At 44.6% G+C, this 21913-nt stretch overlaps 1 protein-coding gene across 1 annotated transcript in view; it reads right to left on the reverse strand.

Annotated features, from left to right (window-relative positions):
• Window positions 1-19182, reverse strand: part of LOC115481896 (trafficking regulator of GLUT4 1-like) — a 37571-nt gene extending 18389 nt beyond the window's left edge. Inside the window, exon 1 of the mRNA XM_030221349.1 lies at window positions 18974-19182. Within this exon, the coding sequence (XP_030077209.1) occupies window positions 18974-19081 (108 nt within the window). The 5' untranslated portion in view covers window positions 19082-19182. The remainder of the gene's footprint in view (window positions 1-18973) is intronic.
• Between the last annotated feature and the right edge of the window lie 2731 nt (window positions 19183-21913).

Below are 21913 nucleotides of genomic sequence, written 5' to 3' on the forward strand. Positions count from 1 at the left end.
TTTGTTTATCTCTATCTCCAGCTACTGGTAGGCGGACTTAACCCACTAGTTCCTGGATTCATCTGCTGCAAGTGACAAGGAAGATAAGACATGGCTCTAATTAATTTGGTATGTGAAGAGGGAAGTGGAGCATATTTCGAGTTCAGGCTGGCCACCTGTACAGAGAAACATGTGACCACATTCCTACATTCTCAAGCATTCTAAAGTTTTCCTTAGCTCTGAAAATGCGTTCTAAACCTAATAAAAAGGGGAATCTTTGCCAATGAAATTGGGGAGCTCGTCTGCGAGTAAACATACGTACTGCGCAAAGAACTACATTTCCTGGTCAAGAGACTCATGGCTATCGCTGTAAACGCTCCCCCCCCCCCCCCCCAGCTGATATCAAGAGCCTGGATGTAGTGATTAATGACCAGTGATGTATGTATATTATGATGTATAGTTTATTATTGCTTCTTCTCCTGGCCAAGAGACTCCTGGCTTTGCTTGGATGTAGTAATTAATGACCAGTGATGTGATATTTCTTTATTATTGTTTCTCTTCAGTTATATAGCTTAATCGTTGTGTATGTATCTTAATGATTGTGTATCTTAGACCATAATGACTTATACACTCTTCATTTAAAGTGAACTTCTAATAAAAGTCTCATTTACCTAATACGAATCCAAAAGAATCCATAGTAATTATTGAGTAGTCTGTGTCAGTGAGGCAGGCTGTAAAACCAGGTCAGTACAGTACAGTATCCCGTGGTATTTTTAGCACACTTCATGATGATCTGTAAAGCACTTACACAGTGGCTCAATATGCCCATCAATCCAGAAACACTGTAACTTATTAAAATTCAAATTTGAAGTGAAAGCAAACAATGGTTCTAGAATTTATTTTACTTAAACGTTTGATCAGAGTACCATCACAGAATAAAGAAGACTTCTTCCAAAGTCATCTTTGGTGTATGAAAGACAAAGGTGAAAAATTATACAAAATCTATGCAGATGTATGATTTTGACCATCTTTTGAGTCTTATTCTTGTTCTCGTTACCCACAGATGTTTTCTAAATAATATCATTAGGTACATAGAGGTTAGTTCTATAAAGTGGACGCTAACATTTAGGTACTGAGTATGCATGTAAAAAATTAGAATAATGGCATGCATGTGTGTTTATGTACACATGTGCATATAAATACCAAATTCCATCTAAGCCTTATTCTATATACAGTATATGTGCATATCTTACATAGTGCATATTTTATAGGTCGGCACACATATAAGCAGAGTCTAGGCAAAGCATGTGTGGAACTCACATTTATGCACATATGGGTAAATTCAATAAAGGTTGCCTACAGTTAGGCACCAAAACTTTGAGTGCTAGGTGCCAATTCTGTAATGGAAATTATGTGCATAATTAACGTTATAGAATACAAATATAAGTTGGCATTCATGCACCCAACTTTAGTTGTGAGCACTTATACCACGTCAAAGGCTGGTGTAAATGCTTGTGCTTGTACATGTAAATGATAGTATTCTAGAACTTACCTGTGCAATTGCAAGACACACCCATGGCCCACCACTGTGCATGCCCCCTTTGTAGTTGTGTGCCACAGCCTTTAGGCACTATCCGGGCGATATTCAAAACCATTTAATAGGCCAGGAACGGCATCTGGCTGCTTAAATGGTACTTAGCCGGCTATCCACCGATATTCAACAGCAGAAAGCTGGCTGTCACCCACTGAATGTTCCCAGTTAGTACTTAGCAGCTAAGGGGCCCTTTTACAGAACCATGGTAAGCACAACATGGGCTTACCGCTCGCTCTTTCGGGACTACAGCCAGCCGAACATGGCAGCTGACAGCAGTTCCACCCCGAGCGTGCGCCATTTCCAAGGAAAAAAGAAAACCCCCGGAAATGGCTTGTGCGGCAATAGCCCGGTGGTAATCGGGCATTGCCATGCGATGCCTGTTTACCGCTGGGTTAGCACGGGACACTTATTGCCATCTCAATGGGTAGTGGTAAGGACTCCCCCATAGCACGGCCATGTGGTAAGAGTTCTCTTACCGCATGGCCATGCAACTCTTACCACAAAGCCATGTGTGCCTGGGTATTTTTTGCCCATTACAGTCAAAAAGGGCCCTGGCGTGTGGGAAAAACGTCCCCCACCGACAGCACAGGGCCCTTTTTCCCGCAGTTTGGTAAAAGGGTATCTAAGTTTGGTGGCCAAATCTGGACATGTCAATAGCAGGTCTATCTTTGGCCACTATGAACTTAGCTGACCAGTGCTGAATATTGGCTTGGCCGGCCATGTTCTTAGTGGCCAAAAATAAACTGGATATTCAATGCCAGTCACCAGAAACGGCCCAACATTGAATATCCAGACTCAGTGCCGACCACAGGAGGCAGCCTGGCTAGGTCTGATTATCAGCCCCTGTGTTTATAGAATAGTGCCTAAGTGCAGTTAATTGTGTTACTGGAAATCAGAACTAATTAATGTCAATTAAGGGCCATTATTGGTAATTAAAGCCAATAAGCACCTAATTTAACAATTAAGTTAGACATGAAATTACCTCTATTCTACATCCTGTACAAACAATTTTGCATGATAGTTGTGAAACTGTGCACACAAGTTTATATAATGAGGGAGATAACTTATAGAATACAATAAATTATCTTTGGCATCAGCTCTAAGTTTTACACCTAATTTATAGACACGTATTTCACCTACTTTCCTTTATAGCAGTGTTTCCCAAGTCCGCACCTGGTATACCCCTTGCCATTCAGGTTTTCAGGATATCCATACTGAATATGCGTGAAAGAGATTTGGAGGAAAAGCCAATAAACTGCTATTCAGGTAAACACACACACAAAAAAGCCACTACTTATCCCTGGGGTCAGTAACATGGAGTCTAGTTACTCTTTGGGATTCTGCAAGGTATTAATGACCTGGATTAGCCCCTGTCGGAAGCAGGATACTGGGCTAAATGGACCTTCGGTCTGTTCCAGTAGGGCAATTCTTATGTTCTTACATGTATAGACAGAGCTCCAAAGTACTCAGTTCCAGGAGGGAGATTTTGGGCCAGTCCTGGATTCCCAACAATCCTATTGTGATGCAGTAAGAGACCTGAGGAATTGATTTCAAAGGCTTGAATTAAGAACTACAAACCACAGACTGCTGACCCAAAATTCTACCTCCTGGAACTGGGCAACTTAGTAGATCTAGTACAAGCTGTATGCGCATAGGTTTACCTGAAGTGAGTGAAGCTGTTCCCTGGGGCAGGATTGGGGAGGGGTTACTGTTTCTGTGCATACTTTATAAAATACACATATATACATGTAAGTAGACATGAAATTTCTCTGTACTGTAGCAGACGTAAATGTGTGTATGTGCTTTCTGAGATAATTTTCAAAGAAAAGATATGCATACATTAAATTTAGATAGTGAGCCCTCTAGGGACAGAAAAAGTACCTGCACATAATGTGTACAGCGCTGCGTATGTCTAGTAGCACTATAGAAATGATTATTAGTAGTAGAAATTATGTATGCGCACAGAGCTATCAATATTTAAGAAGCAGCTACATTTGTTTCTTTAGGTTTTCAGTCTTAGGATATGGTTATAATGAGGATATTTTGATATGGAACATGAACCAGACTGTGTTGTATTGTATTGTATTGTGTTACTTTGTTTTTAATTGTGGTTTTAATTAAATATATTTTATTATAACCTGCCTAGGTAATAGATGGGCCAGAAAGGTATAAAATAAATAAATATGTCCTCACACCACATCTGTACACCATCAAGCCTTCAATGACTACACACATAAATGAAATCTGTGCTAATGTTTAACAGTGAACGTGGGCGGCTCAATGCCAGTACTATACTGTGGAGGCGGCTCAATGCCAGTACTGTACTGTGGAAGGTTCACATGAATCCCCAAGTTGGATCTTGGGACTAGGGCTGCTGAAGAGGAAGTGTTTTGAGGGAGGGGGGAGTAGGAGGAGTAATGTGTTGCTTATTGCTCAAAGGTAATACCTACTAGCTGGATTCAAGGTAAATAGTCTTCTTTATGGAAAAGGTTATTTTGAGGGGCACTGCAGTTGCGATCTTCAATCTAGAAACATCTATAAGGAGAAAATTAGCCACAGATGCAGTTTCTTTCACAGCTCCAATTTCCATCACCCGTACACAGACACAAACATTATACACAGCCAAGCTACACGGTACTGCTGTACATGTTCTGACCCAAAAGACAGGACAAACTGAATCCTCCAAACAAAAATCCTAGCACTGTAACGACTCAGGATGATGAAATCTTCAGCTCAGATACCCAGAAAAATGAAGATACATACCTGTAACAGGTATTCTCCGAGGACAGCAGGCTGATTACTCTCACTTTTGGGTCGTCGTCCGCAAGAGCCCAGGAAACCAAAAAAAAACTTGAGAGCAAACTAAGAAGTCTCTGGAATGCTCCGTCGCGTGGGCTGAGTGCACCGCGCATGCGTGAACGGCTTCCCGCCCATGACACGAGCGTGAGTCCCTCAGTTTAATAAAAAAGCAAGGGTCCAAGAAAGCACAAAGGCAGACGATCTGCAAACTCCAAGACGGAAATTAAATATAATATAAGTTATATGTTTTATCAAACTAATATGCTCTCTTTGTCTTATTAAGCAAATATGCTTTCCAATTCATGGTAGACGTCCATTAATTGAGATTTATTTTAAGTTAATAGATATAGTAGTTTTTTGTTATTTTTTCTCATTATCATTTGATTGTTTTAATATGACTGTGAGACGTATGTGCTTTATTTATTTATTTATTTATTTATTTGTGTTATGAACATATTAGTCATTCATAATTAACATGCATAGAATTTACAGTCTATTTTTTGATTAAGTATCCAGTTTTATTTATTTATTATTATTGTGGGATATTGGTGTCATATTTTATATTTTACATTCCATATTTATGTACATTTTAATGTATAATATGAATATACACACATATATATGTAATTTTTGTTAATATTTCTACATTTAATGAATATGCATACAATACAAATATATATGTTTTATTATATGATTTTTTAATGTTATATTATTTATTTTGTAGCCCCTGAAGCAGCCCTGCTGGGCGAAACACGGCCTGGGTCGGGCAGTTTTTATAAATATATATTTTATATATATATATATATATATATATATATATATATATATATATATATATATATATATAATAAAATACATTTTGTCTTTCAACGATCTGCTTAATAAAAAAGCAAACCAGAAACAAGAACAACTCCAAGGGGAGGAGGGCGGGATTATGAGAATAATCAGTCTGCTGTCCTCGGAGAATACCTGCTACAGGCAGTGCTTTTTTTGTGCCAGTACGCGCCGATACAGTGTACCGGCACCTATTTTGAAGGTCCCCTCCACCTGCCTACCAGCTCCATGCCGACGACCCTCTTCTCCTGCCACCCGGCACCGTGATGGCCCAGCCTTTAAAAAAATCTACGAAGCGGTGGAGCGGTGCCTCACGCCTGCCTGTAAAAGAAGAAAAATCACCTCGTCTGCCGGCCTTCCCTCGCTGTGTCCCGCCCTCTGACGTAACTTCCTATTTCCGCAAGGGCAGAACACAGCGAGGGAAAGCCGGCCGATGAGGCGATTTTTCTTCTTTTACTAGCAGACACGAGGCACTGCTCCGCCGCTTCGTAGATTTTTTAAAAGGCTTGGTCATCACGGTGCTGGGTGGCAGGAGAAGAGGGTCGTCGGCACGGAGCTGGTAGGCAGGTAGGGACTGGGTTGGGAAGGGGGGTTCAGATGGGTATAGGTGGCTGGAGGGAGGGGGAGCAGGGAAACGACTGCCCAAACTGAGGATAGTCGCTGGATATGGGTTGAGGGCAAGGGGGACAGGGGGGTTGCTGGACATGGGTGGAGGGCAGGGGGGACAGGAGGGTCGCTGGACATGGGTGGATGACAGGGGGGACAGGGGGTTGCTGGACATGGGTGGATAGCAGGAGGAAGAGAGAATCGCTGGACATGGGTGGATGACAGGGGGGACGGGGGGTTGCTGGACATGGGTGGATGGCAGGGGGGACGGGGGGGGGGTTGCTGGACATGGGTGGAGGGCAGGGGAACAGGAGGGTCGCTGGACATGGGTGGATGGCAAGGGGGACAGGGGGGTTGCTGGACATGGATGGATGGCAGGGGTACAGCAGGGTCGCTGAACATGGGTGGATAGCAGGGGGAAGAGAGAATCGCTGGACATGGGTGGATGGCAGGGGGGACAATGGAGCTTGCTGGACATAGGTGGATGGCAGGGGAGGGCAGGGGGGACAGGAGGGTCGCTGAACATGGGTGGATGGCAGGGGGAAACAGGATGGTCGCTGGACATGGGTGGAGGGCAGGGGGGACAGGGGGTTGCTGGACATGGGTGGAGGGCAGGGGGGACAGGAGGGTCGCTGGACATGGGTGGATGGCAGGGGGAAGAGAGAATCGCTGGACATGGGTGGATGGCAGGGGAGGACAGGGGGGACAGGAGGGTCACTGAACATGGGTGGATGGCAGGAGGAAGAGAGAATCGCTGGACATGGGTGGATGGTAGGGGGGACGGGGGTTGCTGGACATGGGTGGATGGCAGGGGGGACGGGGGTTGCGGGACATGGGTGGAGGGCAGGGGAGGGCAGGGGGGACAGGAGGGTTTCTGGACATGGGTGGATGGCAGGGGGAAGAGAGAATCGCTGGACATGGGTGTATGGCAGGGCGGACGGGGGGTCGCTGGACATGGGTGGATGGAGGGCAGGGGAGAGGAGGGCTGCTAGACATGGGTGGATGGAGGAGAGGGAAGGGAGAGAGAAGAAATGCTGGACATGGATGGAGGCAGTGGTGTGCTGGAGCAGGCTCTCACAGGCTCGCAAGAGCCGGTTGTTAAGTTTTTAAGAATTTTGGGATCCAGTTGTTAAAGTAGGGCCCTCCATGGCTACTTTAACAACTGGCTCCCAAAATGTGGGCTTGGGCCCCCTGCTGAATTATCTTTTACTTTGCTGGTGGGGATGCTGAACCCTGCCAGCCAAGTAAATAGACTACTGCTGCTCCCCGCTCCTTGTTTCCAGCTCTGGGCAGCAGGCTGGGACTTCTTGATCATGTGAGAGAAGTTCCAGCATGCTGCTCAGAGCAAGATATTGGGAGTGGTGGCAGTCCATTTATTGGCTGCCAGTAAAGGTATGCCTAGCGTGCCCGCACAAAGGGAGGGAGGAGAGAGAGGCAAGTGTTGCTCCCCCCCCCACCCCCCCCCCCCCCGGCCACTCCTGGCCCTTCCAACTGCAGAGCTGGCTACGTCCGGAGAAAGAGCCTGTTGTTAAAAATTTACCACCACACCCCTGGATGGAGGCGAGGGAAGAGTGAGGAAGGAGATGAGATGAGGGAAAAGGAAGAGAGGAGAAAAACTGCACATGGATGTAGAAAGTAGGCAGAAGCTGGATCCACTGGACAGTCAAGTCTTTGGAAGACCCAGCTTTTACTTACGGATGTAGGGCAAGAAATGAAGAAGAAAGGAGGAAAGTAAATAAATAAATGGAAAGGAAGCCCTGGAAACTGAGTTAAGAGGACAGATAGCATCAGAATCAGATACTGAGCCAGCATGATCAGAAAAACAAAGTCACCAGACAACAAAGGTAGAAAAAATCATTTTATTTTCATTTTAGTGTCTGGAATATGTCCAATTTGAGAATTTACATCTGCTGTCTTATTTTGCACTGGGTATACTGGAGCTGTAACAGCTTACAGAAATTATTTATAATGAAAAAAAAAATCACTTTATTTTTTTCTCCTATACTAGTATAATATTTTCAATGATGTCTGTTTATATGTGCTATAGCTGGTATAAGGGGTCTGGCAAATGTGGGTATGGCTATAATAGGGATGGAGTCATATGTGGTGACTCTGCCCACAATGAGTACCGGCACCATTTTTTCTACCAAAAAAGCACTGGCTACAGGTATGTATCTTCATTTTCTCCGAGGACAAGCAGGCTGATAATTCTCACTATTGGGGTATCCCTAGCCCCCAGGCTCACTCAAAACAATGAACATTGGTCAATTGGGCCTCGCAATGGCGAGGACATAACATAGATTGGCCTAAAAAGAAACACAACTGAGAGTGCAGCCTGGAACAGAACATAAATGGGCCTAGGAGGGTGAAGTTGGATTCTAAACCCCGAACAGATTCTGCAGCACTGACTGCCCAAACTGACTGTCGCATCGGGTATCCTTCTGAAGGCAGTAGTGAGATGTGAATGTGTGGACAGATGACCACGTTGCAGCCTTGCAAATCTGCTCAATGGAGGCTGACTTTAAGTGAGCCACTGACGCAGCCATGGCTCTAACATTGTGAGCCGTATCATGGCCCTCCACAGTCAGCCCAGCTTGGGCGTAAGTGAAGGATATGCAATCTGCTAGCCAATTTGAGATTGTGCATTTTCCGATGGCGACTCCCCTCCTGTTGGGATCAAAAGAAACAAACAACTGGGCGGACTGTCTATAGGGCTTAGTCCGCTCCAAGTAAAAGGCCAATGCTCTTTTACAGTCCAAGGTGTGCAACTTGTCTTCACCAGGGCGGGTATGAGGACGTGGAAAGAATGTTGGCAAGACAATTGACTGGTTCAGATGTTGAGATCCCATGACACTGGTGGAGGTTTGACTGGGGGCTTTGACAAAAGCAAACCTCTCATGAAACAAACTACTAAAGGCTGTCCAGAGAAAGGCTGACCTTCTACACATTGATGGTAAGCACTGATTGCACTAAGGTGAACCCTTACAGAGTTGCTCTTGAGATCAGACTCTGATAAGTGTAGAAGGTATTGTTGAGAATTGAGGGGTCCCGAGCCCCCCCCCCCCCCCCCAAGAAGGCTAGAGTGACCTTAATCTGACTCCATCTCCAAATAGCATTAGTACTGGGGTAATCAGGGAATTGTGAAGTTCTAAGAGAAATTGCCACTGAGAGGGACCCGCATTAGTCCGCCTCTCAGCACTGGCAAGGAATAGATACCAGCCTTATGACAAACTGGATTTAGGCTACAGGTTATACAATGCAGCGAATGATAGCCTGATGTAGCAAAAGCATTTATACTTACAGCCTTTCATCATTAAGTGAAGCCCACAAATCATCATTTGGAATGAGGAGTTTATTTGCTAAGGTATAAGTCAAATCAGCGATTGACAACAGGCATGTACAATCAATTAATTATAGGAATATAATAAGCTACAAACAGGTGTTAATTATTTGCTAATGTTTTATAATTTTTCACCAATTAGAGGTTTTACAAGGGAAAGCAATTAGGTAATTTGTCAATTCTGCTGGACACATTGGTTTCCCTTGGAGAGAGAGTGCCAACCCTTTTCTCTCTAACTCAAACCAGGAAATACCCGGATTTTTATAGGTGCCCTCAGGATATGGGTAATATGACAGTAGATATACCTGATTGGATCTATGCTAATGTCATGGTTGTCACTGATTGGCTCATGCTAATGAGTAGCTTCTATCTTGCTAACATGGTTTTATCTTTAGCTCGCTTGATCACAAATCTTAAGCAAGACCCTGCTCACAGGAAAGTCTCCCTCCTCTCTTGGACAGCTAGTTCCCTATTTTCTCTGCACCTGCTATGACTCACTCATTTCTCAACTTGTTTTTCTAACTTACATTAGAGAAAATTCCACTTTGTAACAGATACGGGCTTCCATTTTGTGTTGAAATTCTCCATTATTTTGTTTCCATATCTATTTACCTAACTTTTAGGCCTCAATCTGGGCTACAAACTAGGCCATACTTTTCCAGTAAGCTCCCAGTTATGTCAGCCATCAGATTTCTGACTCAGCCAAGGTCTGTAATGGCCTGAGCTCTATGACTGGGCCCGCCACCATTCCGGTGGGGGGGTCTCTGGCTGTACCATAATTATACAGTATTCAAGCAGGGTCCGTGTAGGACAAGAAAAAGGATCTAGGGGCTTGCTGTCACACCAGATAGCAAACCTCCTCCATTTGAAAGAATAACACTTTTTTGTGGAATCTTTCCTGGAAGCAAGCAAGACTCGGGAGACACCCTCCGAAAGACCTAAGGAGGCAACTTCTAAGCTCTCAACATCCAGGCTGTGAGAGCCATAGACTGGAGGTTGGGATGTAGAAGCGACCCCTCGTTCTGGGTGATGAGGGTCGGAGAACACTCCAATGTCCAGGGTTCTTCGGAGGACAACTCCAGAAGAAGAGGGAACCAGATCTGACGGGGCCAAAAGGGCGCAATCAAAATCATGGTTCCACGGTCTTCCCTACTAGAGGTATGGTAAGATACGGATACAGAACGCCTGTCCCCCAATGAAGGAGAAAGGCAGCTGACGCTAGTCTGTCGTAGGCCTGAAGCCTGGAACAGAATTGAGGAACCTTGTGATTGAACTGAGTGGCAAAAAGATCCACCGAGGGGGTGCCCCACGCTTGGAAGATCTTGCAGACAACGTCCATGTTCAGTGACCACTCGTGAGGGTGCATGATCCTGCTCAACCTGTCTGCCAGACTGTTGTTTACGCCTGCCAGATACGTGGCTTGGAGAAACATGCCATGGTGGTGAACCCAAAGCCACATCTGAATGGCTTACTGACACAGAGGACGAAATCCGGTGCCCCCCTGCTTGTTGGTGTAATACATTGCAACCGGATTGTCTGTCTGAATTAAAATGATTTGGTTGGACAGCCGATCTCTGAAAGCCTTGAGAGCGTTCCAGATCGCTCGCAATTCCAGGAGGTTGATCTGAAGATCTTTTTCCTGAAAGGACCAAGCTCCTTGAGTGTGAAGCCCATCTACATGAGCTCCCCACCCCAGGAGGGATGCATCCATCGTCAGCACTTTTTGCAGCTGAGGAATTTGGAATGGACGTCCCAAGGTCAAATTGGATCGAATGGTCCACCACTGACGGGAACTGCAAAAGCCGGTGGAGAGATGGATCACATCCTCTAGACCCTCTGTGGCCTGGCACCACTGGGAAGCTAGGGTTCATTGAGCTGATCTCTAGACTAAGGAGGTTAGGGCTTTTCAGTTTGGAGACGAGACAGCTGAGGGGAGACATGATAGAGGCATATGAAATAATGAGTGGAGTGGAACAGGTGGATGTGAAGCGTCTGTTCACGCTTTCCAAAAATACTAGGACTAGGGGGCATGTGATGAAACTACAGTGTAGTAAATTTAAAACAAATCAGAGAAAAGTTTTCTTCACCCAACGCATAATTAAACTCTGGAATTCGTTGCCGGAGAACGTGGTGAAGGCGGTTAGCTTGGCAGAGTTTAAAAAGGGGTTAGACGGTTTCCTAAAGGCCAAGTCCATAAACCACTACTAAATGGACTTGGGAAAAATCCACAATTCCAGGAATAACATGTAAAGAATGTTTGTACGTTTGGGAAGCTTGCCAGGTGCCCTTGGCCTGGATTGGCCGCAGTCGTGGACAGGATGCTGAGCTCGATGGACCCTTGGTCTTTTCCAAGTGTGGCATTACTTATGTACTTATGTACATATGTAGGCGTGCCATGGGAGTTACATGAACTGTGGAAACCATGTGCCCTAAAAGTCTCAACATCTGCCGAGCTGTGATCTGTTGAAACGCTCGAGCCAAGGACACTAGGGACAGGAGATTGTCTGCCCTTGCCTGGGGAAGATAAGCTCGAGACGTCTGTGTGTCCAACAGAGCTCCAATGAACTCCAATTTTTGAACCGGGACAAGACGGGACTTGGGATAATTGATCACGAAGCCCAGAAGTTCTAGCACCCGAATAGTCATCCGCATGGACCGTAGAGAGCCTGCCTCCGAAGTGCTCTTCACTAGCCAATCATTGAGATAAGGGATCATGTGCATTCCCAGTCTGCATAGCGATGCTGCGACAACTGCCAGCCACTTTGTGAAAACCCTGGGTGCAGACGCAAGACCAAAGGGCAGTACACAATACTGAAAGTGCCAAGTTCCCAACCGAAATAGAAGATACTTCCTGTGAGCTGGAAGTATCGAGATGTGGGTATAGGCGTCCTTTAAGTCCAGAGAGCATAGCCAATCGTTTTCCTGAATCATGGGAAGAAAGGTGCCTAAGAAAACCATCCTGAACTTTTCTTGGACAAGGAATTTGTTCAGGGCCCTTAGGTCTAGGATGGGACGCATCCCCCCTGTTTTCTTTTCCACAAGGAAGTATCTGGAATAGAATCCCAGCCCTTCTTCCCCTGGTGGAATGGGTTCGACCGCATTGGCCTTTAGAAGGGCGGAGAGTTCCTCTGCGAGTACCTGCTTGTGCTGGGAGCTGAAGGACTGAGCTCCCGGTGGGCAATTTGGAGGCCTGGATTACAGATTAAGAGTGTATCCTAACCAGACTATTTGAAGAACCTACCTGTCGGAGGTTATAAGAGGCCACCTTTGGTGAAAAAATATCAACCTCCCCCCGACCGGCAATCTGTCCGGCATGGACACTTTTTCGGAGGCTATGCTGCACTGGAGCCAGTCAAAAGCCCGTCCCTTGCTTTTGCTGGGGAGCCCTAGGGGCATTAGGCACACGCTGTTGACGGGAACGAGCGTGCTTGGACTGAGCCTGGACAGGCTGCCAAGAAGCAGGATTGTACCTACGCCTGTTGTAGGAATAGGGAGCACTCCTCTTCCCTCCAAAAAACCTCCTAGATGAGGAGGTTGTAGCAGAAGATGCCCGGCGGGAGAGAGAATCCATAGCATCATGGTGCTTTTTGATCTGATCGAACATGTCGTCTACTTTTTCTCCAAAAAGATTATCCCCCCGGCAAGGAACATCCGCCATCCGCTGCTGGGTCTTATGATCCAGGTCAGAGACACACAGCCATGAGAGTCTGCGCATCACTATACCTTGAGCAGCTACTCGGGATGCCACATCAAAAGTGTCGTAAGTACCCCTGGCCAGGAATTTGCGACACGCCTTCTGCTGCCTGACCACCTGGTGAAAAGGTTCGGCGAGCTCCGGAGGAAGTTCTTCAACCAAACCAGACAGTTGCCTCACTGAGTTCCGCAAGTGGATGATCGTGTAAAGCTGGTAAGTTTGGATCTTGGCGGTGAGCATAGCAGCCTGATACGTTTTCCTCCTAAAAAAATCCAAGGTCCTAGATTCTCTGCCTGGGGGCACCAAGGCATAGTCTCTAGTACTCTTGGCTCTTCTGAGAGCAGAGTCCACCACCATGGAATCGTGAGGAAGTTGGGCCTTCACCATTAAAGGTTCTCCATGGACTCTGTACTGGGACTCGGATTTTTTGGGGACCACTGGATTAGAAAGCGGGAACGACCAATTTCGCATAAGTACTTCTCTGAGAGTATTATGCAAAGAAGCCGTTGCAACCTCAGCAGGTGGAGAAGGATAATCCAAGACCTCGAACATCTCGGCCCAGGGCTCATCCACAACCTCCATAGGGAATGGAATGTCCTTAGATATTTCCTGAACAAAAAATGAGAAAGAAAGACTCTCAGGTGGAGACATTCTTCTTTCAATTGGCGGAGTAGGATCAGAGGGAACCCCATATGACTCTTCCTCCGAAAAGTATCTGGAGTCTTCTTCCTCTTCCCATGTGCGCTCATCATCGGTATCGGACAAAAGCTCCCTAAGAGCAGCCCGAAGCCGAGCCTGTCTCGACGTCGGAGAAAATGACGACTTCGTGAGGGATGTTGAGAAGTCAACCCCTGCCTGGATTCCGGCGAAGCTTCCTCCACCGACGTCGAGGGGGAATCGACCCGGGTGGCGGCCGACGCCGATACCGCAAGCGGTGCCGAAGACGGGGACCTCACCACAGGCGATGGCCCAGATGCCACTTCCACAGTCAGTACAGAAGGCACAAGCACCCCCGACACCAAAGCAGATTGGCGCAGCAATCCCTCCAGAAGCTGTGGAAGAAGGGCTCTGATGCGCTCGTCGAGAGCTTCCATCGGAAAAGGCTGGGGGGTCGGTGTCAGAATCTGTGGGGGCTCCAGAGCCGGTACCAGGCTGCCAGATGACCGACGCATTGGCACTTCCTGTGTGGAGGGTGAGCGGTCCTCCCTGAGAAAATTAGCCACAGATGTAGTTTCTTTCACAGCTCCAATTTCCATCACCCGCACACAGACACAAACATTATACACAGCCAAGCTACACGGTACTGCTGTACATGTTCTGACCCAAAAGACAGGACAAACTGAATCCTCCAAACAAAGATCCTAGCACTGTAACAACTCAGGATGATGACAGCTTCAGCTGAGATACCCAGGAAAATCCTACTACAATACAAAGAAAAGAAAACCATAGAGCAAGGTAAACCATAAGATCCCTACAGGCACTGCTATTAGACGAATCACTGAAAGAAATATTCCCTGTCCCTTGAATTTTATCTTTCTAGTAACAACTTAAGAAAAAGGTGCAAAAATTGGCAAGACTGAGAAGTATAACCCTCAAAAACTACTCACAATCTTTTAAACGTAACCCCGTAAAAAGGCATTAGAGGCTATTTTAAAATGTTTAGATGACATTACATAGCTAATAGTGGATTTACATATGTAAATGGGGCTTTATGTATACCTAGTGATTTTAAATCAGGCAGCACACTGAGATTTAAATGGGCATATTTTAGACATAGTTTGGTAGTCCCTTAAATACAGGTCTAAAATATATCGATACAGTATATGTGTAAATCTGTATCTATCATACACACAGGATAGATGTACTAAAAAGTATTCTCCAAGTTATGTCTATGAGAAAACTTCTTAGCAAGTACATCAGCCCCTTCTGTGCAGTACCAGATCAGGAAGGAAGGGTTAGGTTGGAAGACAGCTTTTGGGGTTCAGTCTATGATGGTTCAGGAAGCTGGCTTCACTAGGGTGTTGCCAAGGAGATGGAGTGGAAAATATCAGGGCATAAAGAAGACAGTCCATGGCTCTCCAGCGCCTCTAGTAGTTAAAAGTATGATTTCACTGGTAGTTCTTCCATGGCATGTCCCCTGATTGAGATGCTCTTACAATCAGACTAACAGGGAACTCAGCAAAATTGTAACAAGACTGCTAAATGTAGAAATATCTCCTTAACTCATTTCTCTAGTGTATTCAAATCTGGAAGTAATTCCATCTGTCCCCTCCAGGGGACAGGGCAGACAGCCTGGAGTCTCTAAAACACACAGTAGCAAGGTCTCCTCTCCCAAAAAAACTCCATAAATACCAAGAAAAGATTAGTTAATGTGAAAATGGCAAATGATTCCTTAAAAATGAGGAATTTGTAGCTTAATTTGCCAGGCTGTGATAATTGGATACTAATAGTTGAAACAATGCAGCTTGCTTGAGGAGGTCTGGCTGCAATTAAGGGAGAAGACTAATGACGGGGAAAGGAGATACAAGCCAAATCCAGACTTTGCTTATGTGCTACAAAAGAAAAAACACACACACACACACACACAAATGATAAAGATTGCCAAATACTGTCCAGCATAACAATACCATCACTCGTGGCTGAAGGGGAGGAGGAAGGTTCCTTAGACTCAGAGTAAACACATACGTTTGAATAGTATTTATTGGTTTGGGTGTACAATTTTACTTCTTATACGGTGACCAAAAAGTACCACTTCCTTTGCAAGTATGGGCTTGAAAACTTCTATTTACAGCATGGGTTTCCAAGCATTGAAAAAAAACTGGCCAGAAATGTGTATGAAAAAAAGAGAAGCAGTCAAAGCTCAAGAATCAAAGGAAAGGCCTGAGGGTTTTTATTTTCCTCCATAAGAGACACCAACAATCCAGCCAGTCTACAGCAGAGAAAACAGTATGGCAAATAGCTATTTTTGGTATGGGCACATCCTTGAGACCTGGCTTAACCCATTAATGCCCATTGTTCCCATAACAAATTAATTTGTTCCCATAAGGCTTATTATGACCAAACTTCTATTCCACAGATACCTTAACAGTTCTATGCGGATTACTACTACTACTACTTAACATTTCTAAAGTGCTACTAGGGTTACGCAGGAATTACAATGCACATGCCAAACATGATCTAATTTCCCAGTAGTACATATCTGTGAAATAAAAATGTTTTCAAGGTTTTCCTAACAAAAAAACAAACAAACAGCACCACGGGCCTTTAAAAATGGAACACAGTTCTTTAATGAATGAGCCTTGACAAAAAGACCCGGCACGGGCCGTGTTTCAGTGACTAGCACCTGTGTCAGGGGTCACAGTGATGACGTGGAAACCTTGGGGAATAACTCGAATATATTCCTCTACAATATATTATTCCTTACCCCACATCTCATATAGTAAAAGCTACAAAGCACCAAGGCACTTTCACTTTCTGTGTCGGGTCTTTTTGTCAAGGCTCATTCATTAAAGAACTGTGTTCCATTTTAAAGGCCCGTGGTGCTGTTTTTTTTGTTTGGACTTTAGTTTGTACTTCGTTCCCTCTCTTTTGTTATATTCAAGGTTTTCCTAAACATTAAATAATCAGGGAGTAATCAAATCTGAGATGGCAGTGAATTCCAGACTAAACCTGCCTGATACTTAAGCGAGGAATTAAACACCTTATGTGATTTAATCCTCTTTACCGATGGGAAACACAATAACATTTGGTTACAAGTCATTTAAAAAAGACATTTTTGAGGAAATGTAATCGAATCACATAGATAATCTGGAGCATCACCACTCATGTTTTTAAAAATAATAGTACATAAGGTAAGAGGTCTTTTAGCACTGGATGATTGTTAGCATGAGCTATAAATGTTAGACCCCCTTAAATTGCAATCTGGTTTCTAATGGGAGCCAATGCAGCTCCACAAAAAAAAACAGGACAACAGAATCGAATTTGAGGGCTGTATATATCAAATGTGCTGCAGTATTCTATATGACCTGCACCTGTCTAATTAAAGCTTTGGAACATCCAACATAGATAATATTACAATAATTTATCCTAGATAGAATTAAAGTCTGGACTAATAATCTAAAACATTTACTGGTGCAAAGTATTTACGAATTGCTCTGTTTTTGCAACATATAAAAAGACTAGTCTACTTCTACCCCCTCCCCCCCAAAAAAAATTTAGATAGAAACTCAAAGGTGAAAGTGTCTGTTTTGATGGTAAAACTCTGAGGGATCCCAATCCTATCAAATGAACCTATCCACAGAAACCTAGTGTTGTCTCGATTTAATTTAAAGCCATTGGGCCAAAATCCAATCCTCAATCAATTGTGCACACTCTGAAATTTTGTTCAATGTAGTAGACAGGGGTCAACCACCGAGGTGGAGAAACTGGATCCACTACAAAAAGAACACAACAACAACAGCAGGGGAGTAGCGTGATCAACAAGACTCTTTCAAGAACCAAGACGACGGGCTGAAGAGATATGTTCTTTATTCTGTAACAAAGTTGGACTCGACACGGCACTGTGTTTCGGCAACAGGGCCTGCCTGAGAAGTGTGTGAATATATTAAAACATGTCACAGGAAACTGACCTATATATATATTTTGTAGCTTGAGAGAAAATCACAAGATAGAACAAAGTCTTTAAAAATAGGTGGATGCAAACAGCGTTAATGTAGTGGACAAACTCTGGGTCAGAAGGTAATCCTTAGACACCAAGTTATGCTCTGCTGTTGCAGCAAAGATTTTCCTTGTGTAATAATAGAACCTATCACCGTTTCAGTAAATAGTTCTTAAAACCAGACTGTGATGGATGCAGAATGCTACGTTTATCCAGGTAATTTTCCAGCAACTTGGTAACATAACCCTCCATAATTTTCATAAACAATGGGATAGATGCAAAAGAAGGATAGTTACTCATTACTTTTAAATTCCCTGTAGACTTTTTGGGAATTAGTGCTAAAACAATCTCTCTCTTCCCCCCCCCCCCCCCCCCCCCCCCAGTGCAGTTAGAAAAGCAGTGCTGGCATTGTTCATCATGTGAACTGCACATAGGTTCATTGACATACCGAGCTAACATAAACCTGACTTCCTGGATGGTCTCGTTCAAAATACTCCCATGCATAGTTCCCAGGAATACTAACTGATCCATTCATGACATCAAGTTGCAAGACAGTACTTTATTGTAAATGAGTCCGAATAGTTTTCACCTTATATCTAAAGCCAGCTCATCGGATGTAGGAATGTTAAATCCAGATTCTAACATTAAATCATCAATATTTATAAGGCTGTCAACTAAGTTAAACAACATTTGTACATTTATATGAGTAGTACCCACCTGATGAAATAAACACAACAGTTAGTACAGGAGTAATGAGCATCACGTACAACTTCTCTGACTTTTGGTGAAAGTCAATTGTGAGGTCTGAGCCAGGAACTGGGGATGATCCCTTACTGGTTTTCTGGTCGGGATTGAGAACCTGTATACGGTCCAGAGTCGGGTGACATACATATTTTCAAACTCTTAGACTTACAAAGTTCCATAGTAACCTATAGAACTTTGTAAGTCTAAGTGCTTTCAAAATGAGTCTCCAATGGGGTTAACATCTCTCCACCTGACCCTACTAGGAGCAGGAAACTGTCTAGACATTGCCCCGTTTATTGACCTCTCCTTCTGTCTTTTCTGTTGCAGCTTCTTAAGACTCTCCCAGACTGTGTCTCTTTCATTACAATTTGTGGACTACGCAAAAGATAGTGAAGATAAAATATTATCTGGCAATGAAAATGAGGCAATTATCTAATATCAATGATACAAATATCTCAGAAATATTGAGAGTGTCTTTTCTTCTGTGGATTTTTAATAATAGCTTTTGAGCTAAAGCAAACTGCTTGATTCTTGTGCACAATTGAGCTGCACATGAGAAATATGCTTTTCTTTGTGTGCCTGTTTGTCTATTTATTATCATTATTTGATATGTATGCTGTAACTGTGCCTGCTTTTAAGGTATGTCAAATGTTAAAGACATCTGTAAAAGAAAGAGTAAAATGTGCAAGTCACAGAAGAAAAAGAGAAAAAGATAAAGGAACTTACCCGGAGAGAACAGACCAGAGCGATTACTCCCAAAGGGAAGCAGCAGCACAACATGTTAAAGATGGAGAGAGCAAGGTAGGAAGGTGTGTTCCTTTGGCTCGATTCCATGGTTTAAATTTGGATATCCTCTTTTGCTTCACTATAAGTTTACTGCAAAGCTGTAGGCGTGTTGGACACTGTTGTCAGGAGCCAACTACTATTATAGGGAAAGGGAGTTAGATTACTGAAAAGTTTCAACTCTGGATTTGCATAAAAAAGTCAACACCCTCCTTTTCTACTCCATCCTATTACCATCAGTGAAGTGCTTCCCCTCTTTTCCCTCATCGTTTTTCTTCTAACAGAAGTGATTTTATTCTATTAATTATTTATGACAGCAGATAAAGACCAGTATGGTCCATCCAGTCTGTCCAACAAGGCAGCTAAAGTTGTACCTGTCACTCTTTCAGGTTACACCCCTCTATGTCCTGTTCAAACTGTGAAGGTCAATTAAGATTTGTTTTGATTCTAACCTTTCTATATAGGGATCCTCTGTGTTTATCCCACACATTTTGAATTTTGTCACTGCTTTTGTCCCCACCACCTCCAACAGGAGGGATTTTCCTGCTGTATTAGCTTCATTTTACTGCATTGGCATTTGCCTCTGTGGTGCGCTGTAAGCCACATTGAGCCTGACGCTGTTGGGAAACTGTGGGGTACAAATGAGATAATCCTATATAATAAAACGCACCTCCAACATTCTGAGGCTGACTGCATGGCTGAGGCATTCCTGCTCTCTGTATCCATCTCCTGAATTGACATCACGTACTTCTGGGTTCGTCACAAGAAGAAGTGACCAACCACATGAGGTTTCTCGGCTTCAGAATGTTGGAGGTGCATTCTATTAAATAGGATTGGTCAGTTCCTTGAAGCACAGCCAGAGCTCAGCGTCCTGCACAGTAACGCTCAGACACCAGAGAGAGGGGGGGGGGGGGGCTGACACCAGAAAGAGGGAGGGAGACCTGACACCAGAGAGGGGGGGAGGTATCTCTGTCACACACACACTCTCTCATACACTCTCTCTCTCACAGTCAATGTCTTTCTCTCTCTCACACTGTCTCTCACACACTCTATGTCTCACACTGTATCACATTCACTCTCTATGTGTCACACAGTCACTCACACACTCACTTGGTCTCATACACTCAGTCTCACAGAGAGTCTGTGTCTCACACACACACTCTCTCTCTCTCTCGCACACACTGTATCTGTGTGAAACACACTATCTCACATTGTTTCTCACATACGCACTTGCACACACTCTCATTCTCACACACACACACTCTCTCTCTCACAGACACACTTGCACACAGACTCACTCTCTCTCTCTCTCTCACACACACACATTTGCACATTCACTCTCTCTCTCTCACACACAGTCACTCTCACATACACTCTCTCAAACATACACACTCTGAGGAAAACCTTGCTAGCGTCCGTTTCATTTGTGTCAGAAACGGGCCTTTTTTACTAGTAAATAAATAAATTCCAGGCATCCACCATCTTCCTGGTGAAAACATATTTCCTGATATTATTCCTAAGTCTATTGCCCTATACCCTCAATTCATAACTTCTAGTTCTACCACTTCCCCATCTCTGAAAGAGATTTGTATCATATCTCCCCTGTCCCTTCTTTTCTCTAGTGTATACATATTGAGGTCCTCAAATCTCTTCTTATATATCTTCTGGCACAAACCCCATACCATTTTTTTCATCTTCCTCTGATCCGCTTCAAGATTATTTATGTGCACAGATGTTCTTTTACTAAGGAGTGCTGATGTTTTTGGGGCGCACTAAAATTGTGGGCACGCTAAACGTTAGAGACGCCAATGCATTCCTATGGGTGTCTCTAACGTTTAGCGTGCCAATTTTAGCGCATGCTAAAAACATGAGTAAGCCTTAGTAAAAGACACTCTTAGTGAGATATGGCCTCCAGGTGCAGGTACCCACCAGGCCAACTTTCCTGTTTTCCCATCACAGTTATAAACCACATTTTTTGCTAAGGGTTCTGGGAGTACATAAAAGGTGTTCTATGTATTTTGGATGAATGGATGTTTTAGTACTCCAATTGTTCTCACTGGTGCTCTAGTTACCCATTTTTAGATCATGCTAGGTATTCTATTTGTTGGTCACTTTCTCAGCAGATGGCAGTTGGGACATTCTGCAAAGTTCATGTTCCAAAGAAACTTTAGGCGAAACAAGTTTCATATTTGCCGGCCTAATTTAAGTCCTTAGAGAAAACACTGGAGAGCTGGTCTGTTGCAATGTTTTGCCTTGGGGTGGGGAGCCATCAGTCACTAAATGCATAGGCGTAGACTGGGGGGGGCGAGGGGGGGCAATGCCCCCCCAAACGACGATGAGGCGCCGCCGCGCCATTAGTTTAAAAAAACAAACAAACACATGCACGCACACGCTCCTCTCCATCCGCTTGGCTTTCCTGCTCTCTCGGTCTGCGTCCCGCCTTCCTCTGACGTCAGAGGAAGGCGGGACGCAGACAGAGAGGGCAGGGAAGCCAAGCGGAGTAGCGGACGGAGAGGAGCGTGTCCGTCTACCCCTCTCTTCCTCCCTCCCTCCGGCGCAGGCAACAGTCTTCAGCTTTTCCAGCGTTCCTGGCAGCGGTAGCGTTGTACACGCTGCCTTTGGCTCTGCCCCGAAGCCTTCTCTTCAAGTTCCTGTTCCCGCATAGGTGGGAACAGGAACTTGAAGAGAAGGCTTCCGGGGCAGACCGAAGGCAGCGTGTACATCGCTACCGCTGCCAGGAACGCTGAAAAAGCTGAAGACTGTTGCCTGCGCCGGAGGGAGGGAGGAAGAGAGGGGGTAAACGGAGTCACCATCTTGGACCTCGTGGGGGGGGGGTAGCAGAGGGAAGATGGATGGGACTGGGAGGGGTGGGAAGCAGAGGGA

Source organism: Microcaecilia unicolor, chromosome 12 (genome assembly GCF_901765095.1).
Source record: "Microcaecilia unicolor chromosome 12, aMicUni1.1, whole genome shotgun sequence".
Taxonomy (NCBI): domain Eukaryota; kingdom Metazoa; phylum Chordata; class Amphibia; order Gymnophiona; family Siphonopidae; genus Microcaecilia; species Microcaecilia unicolor.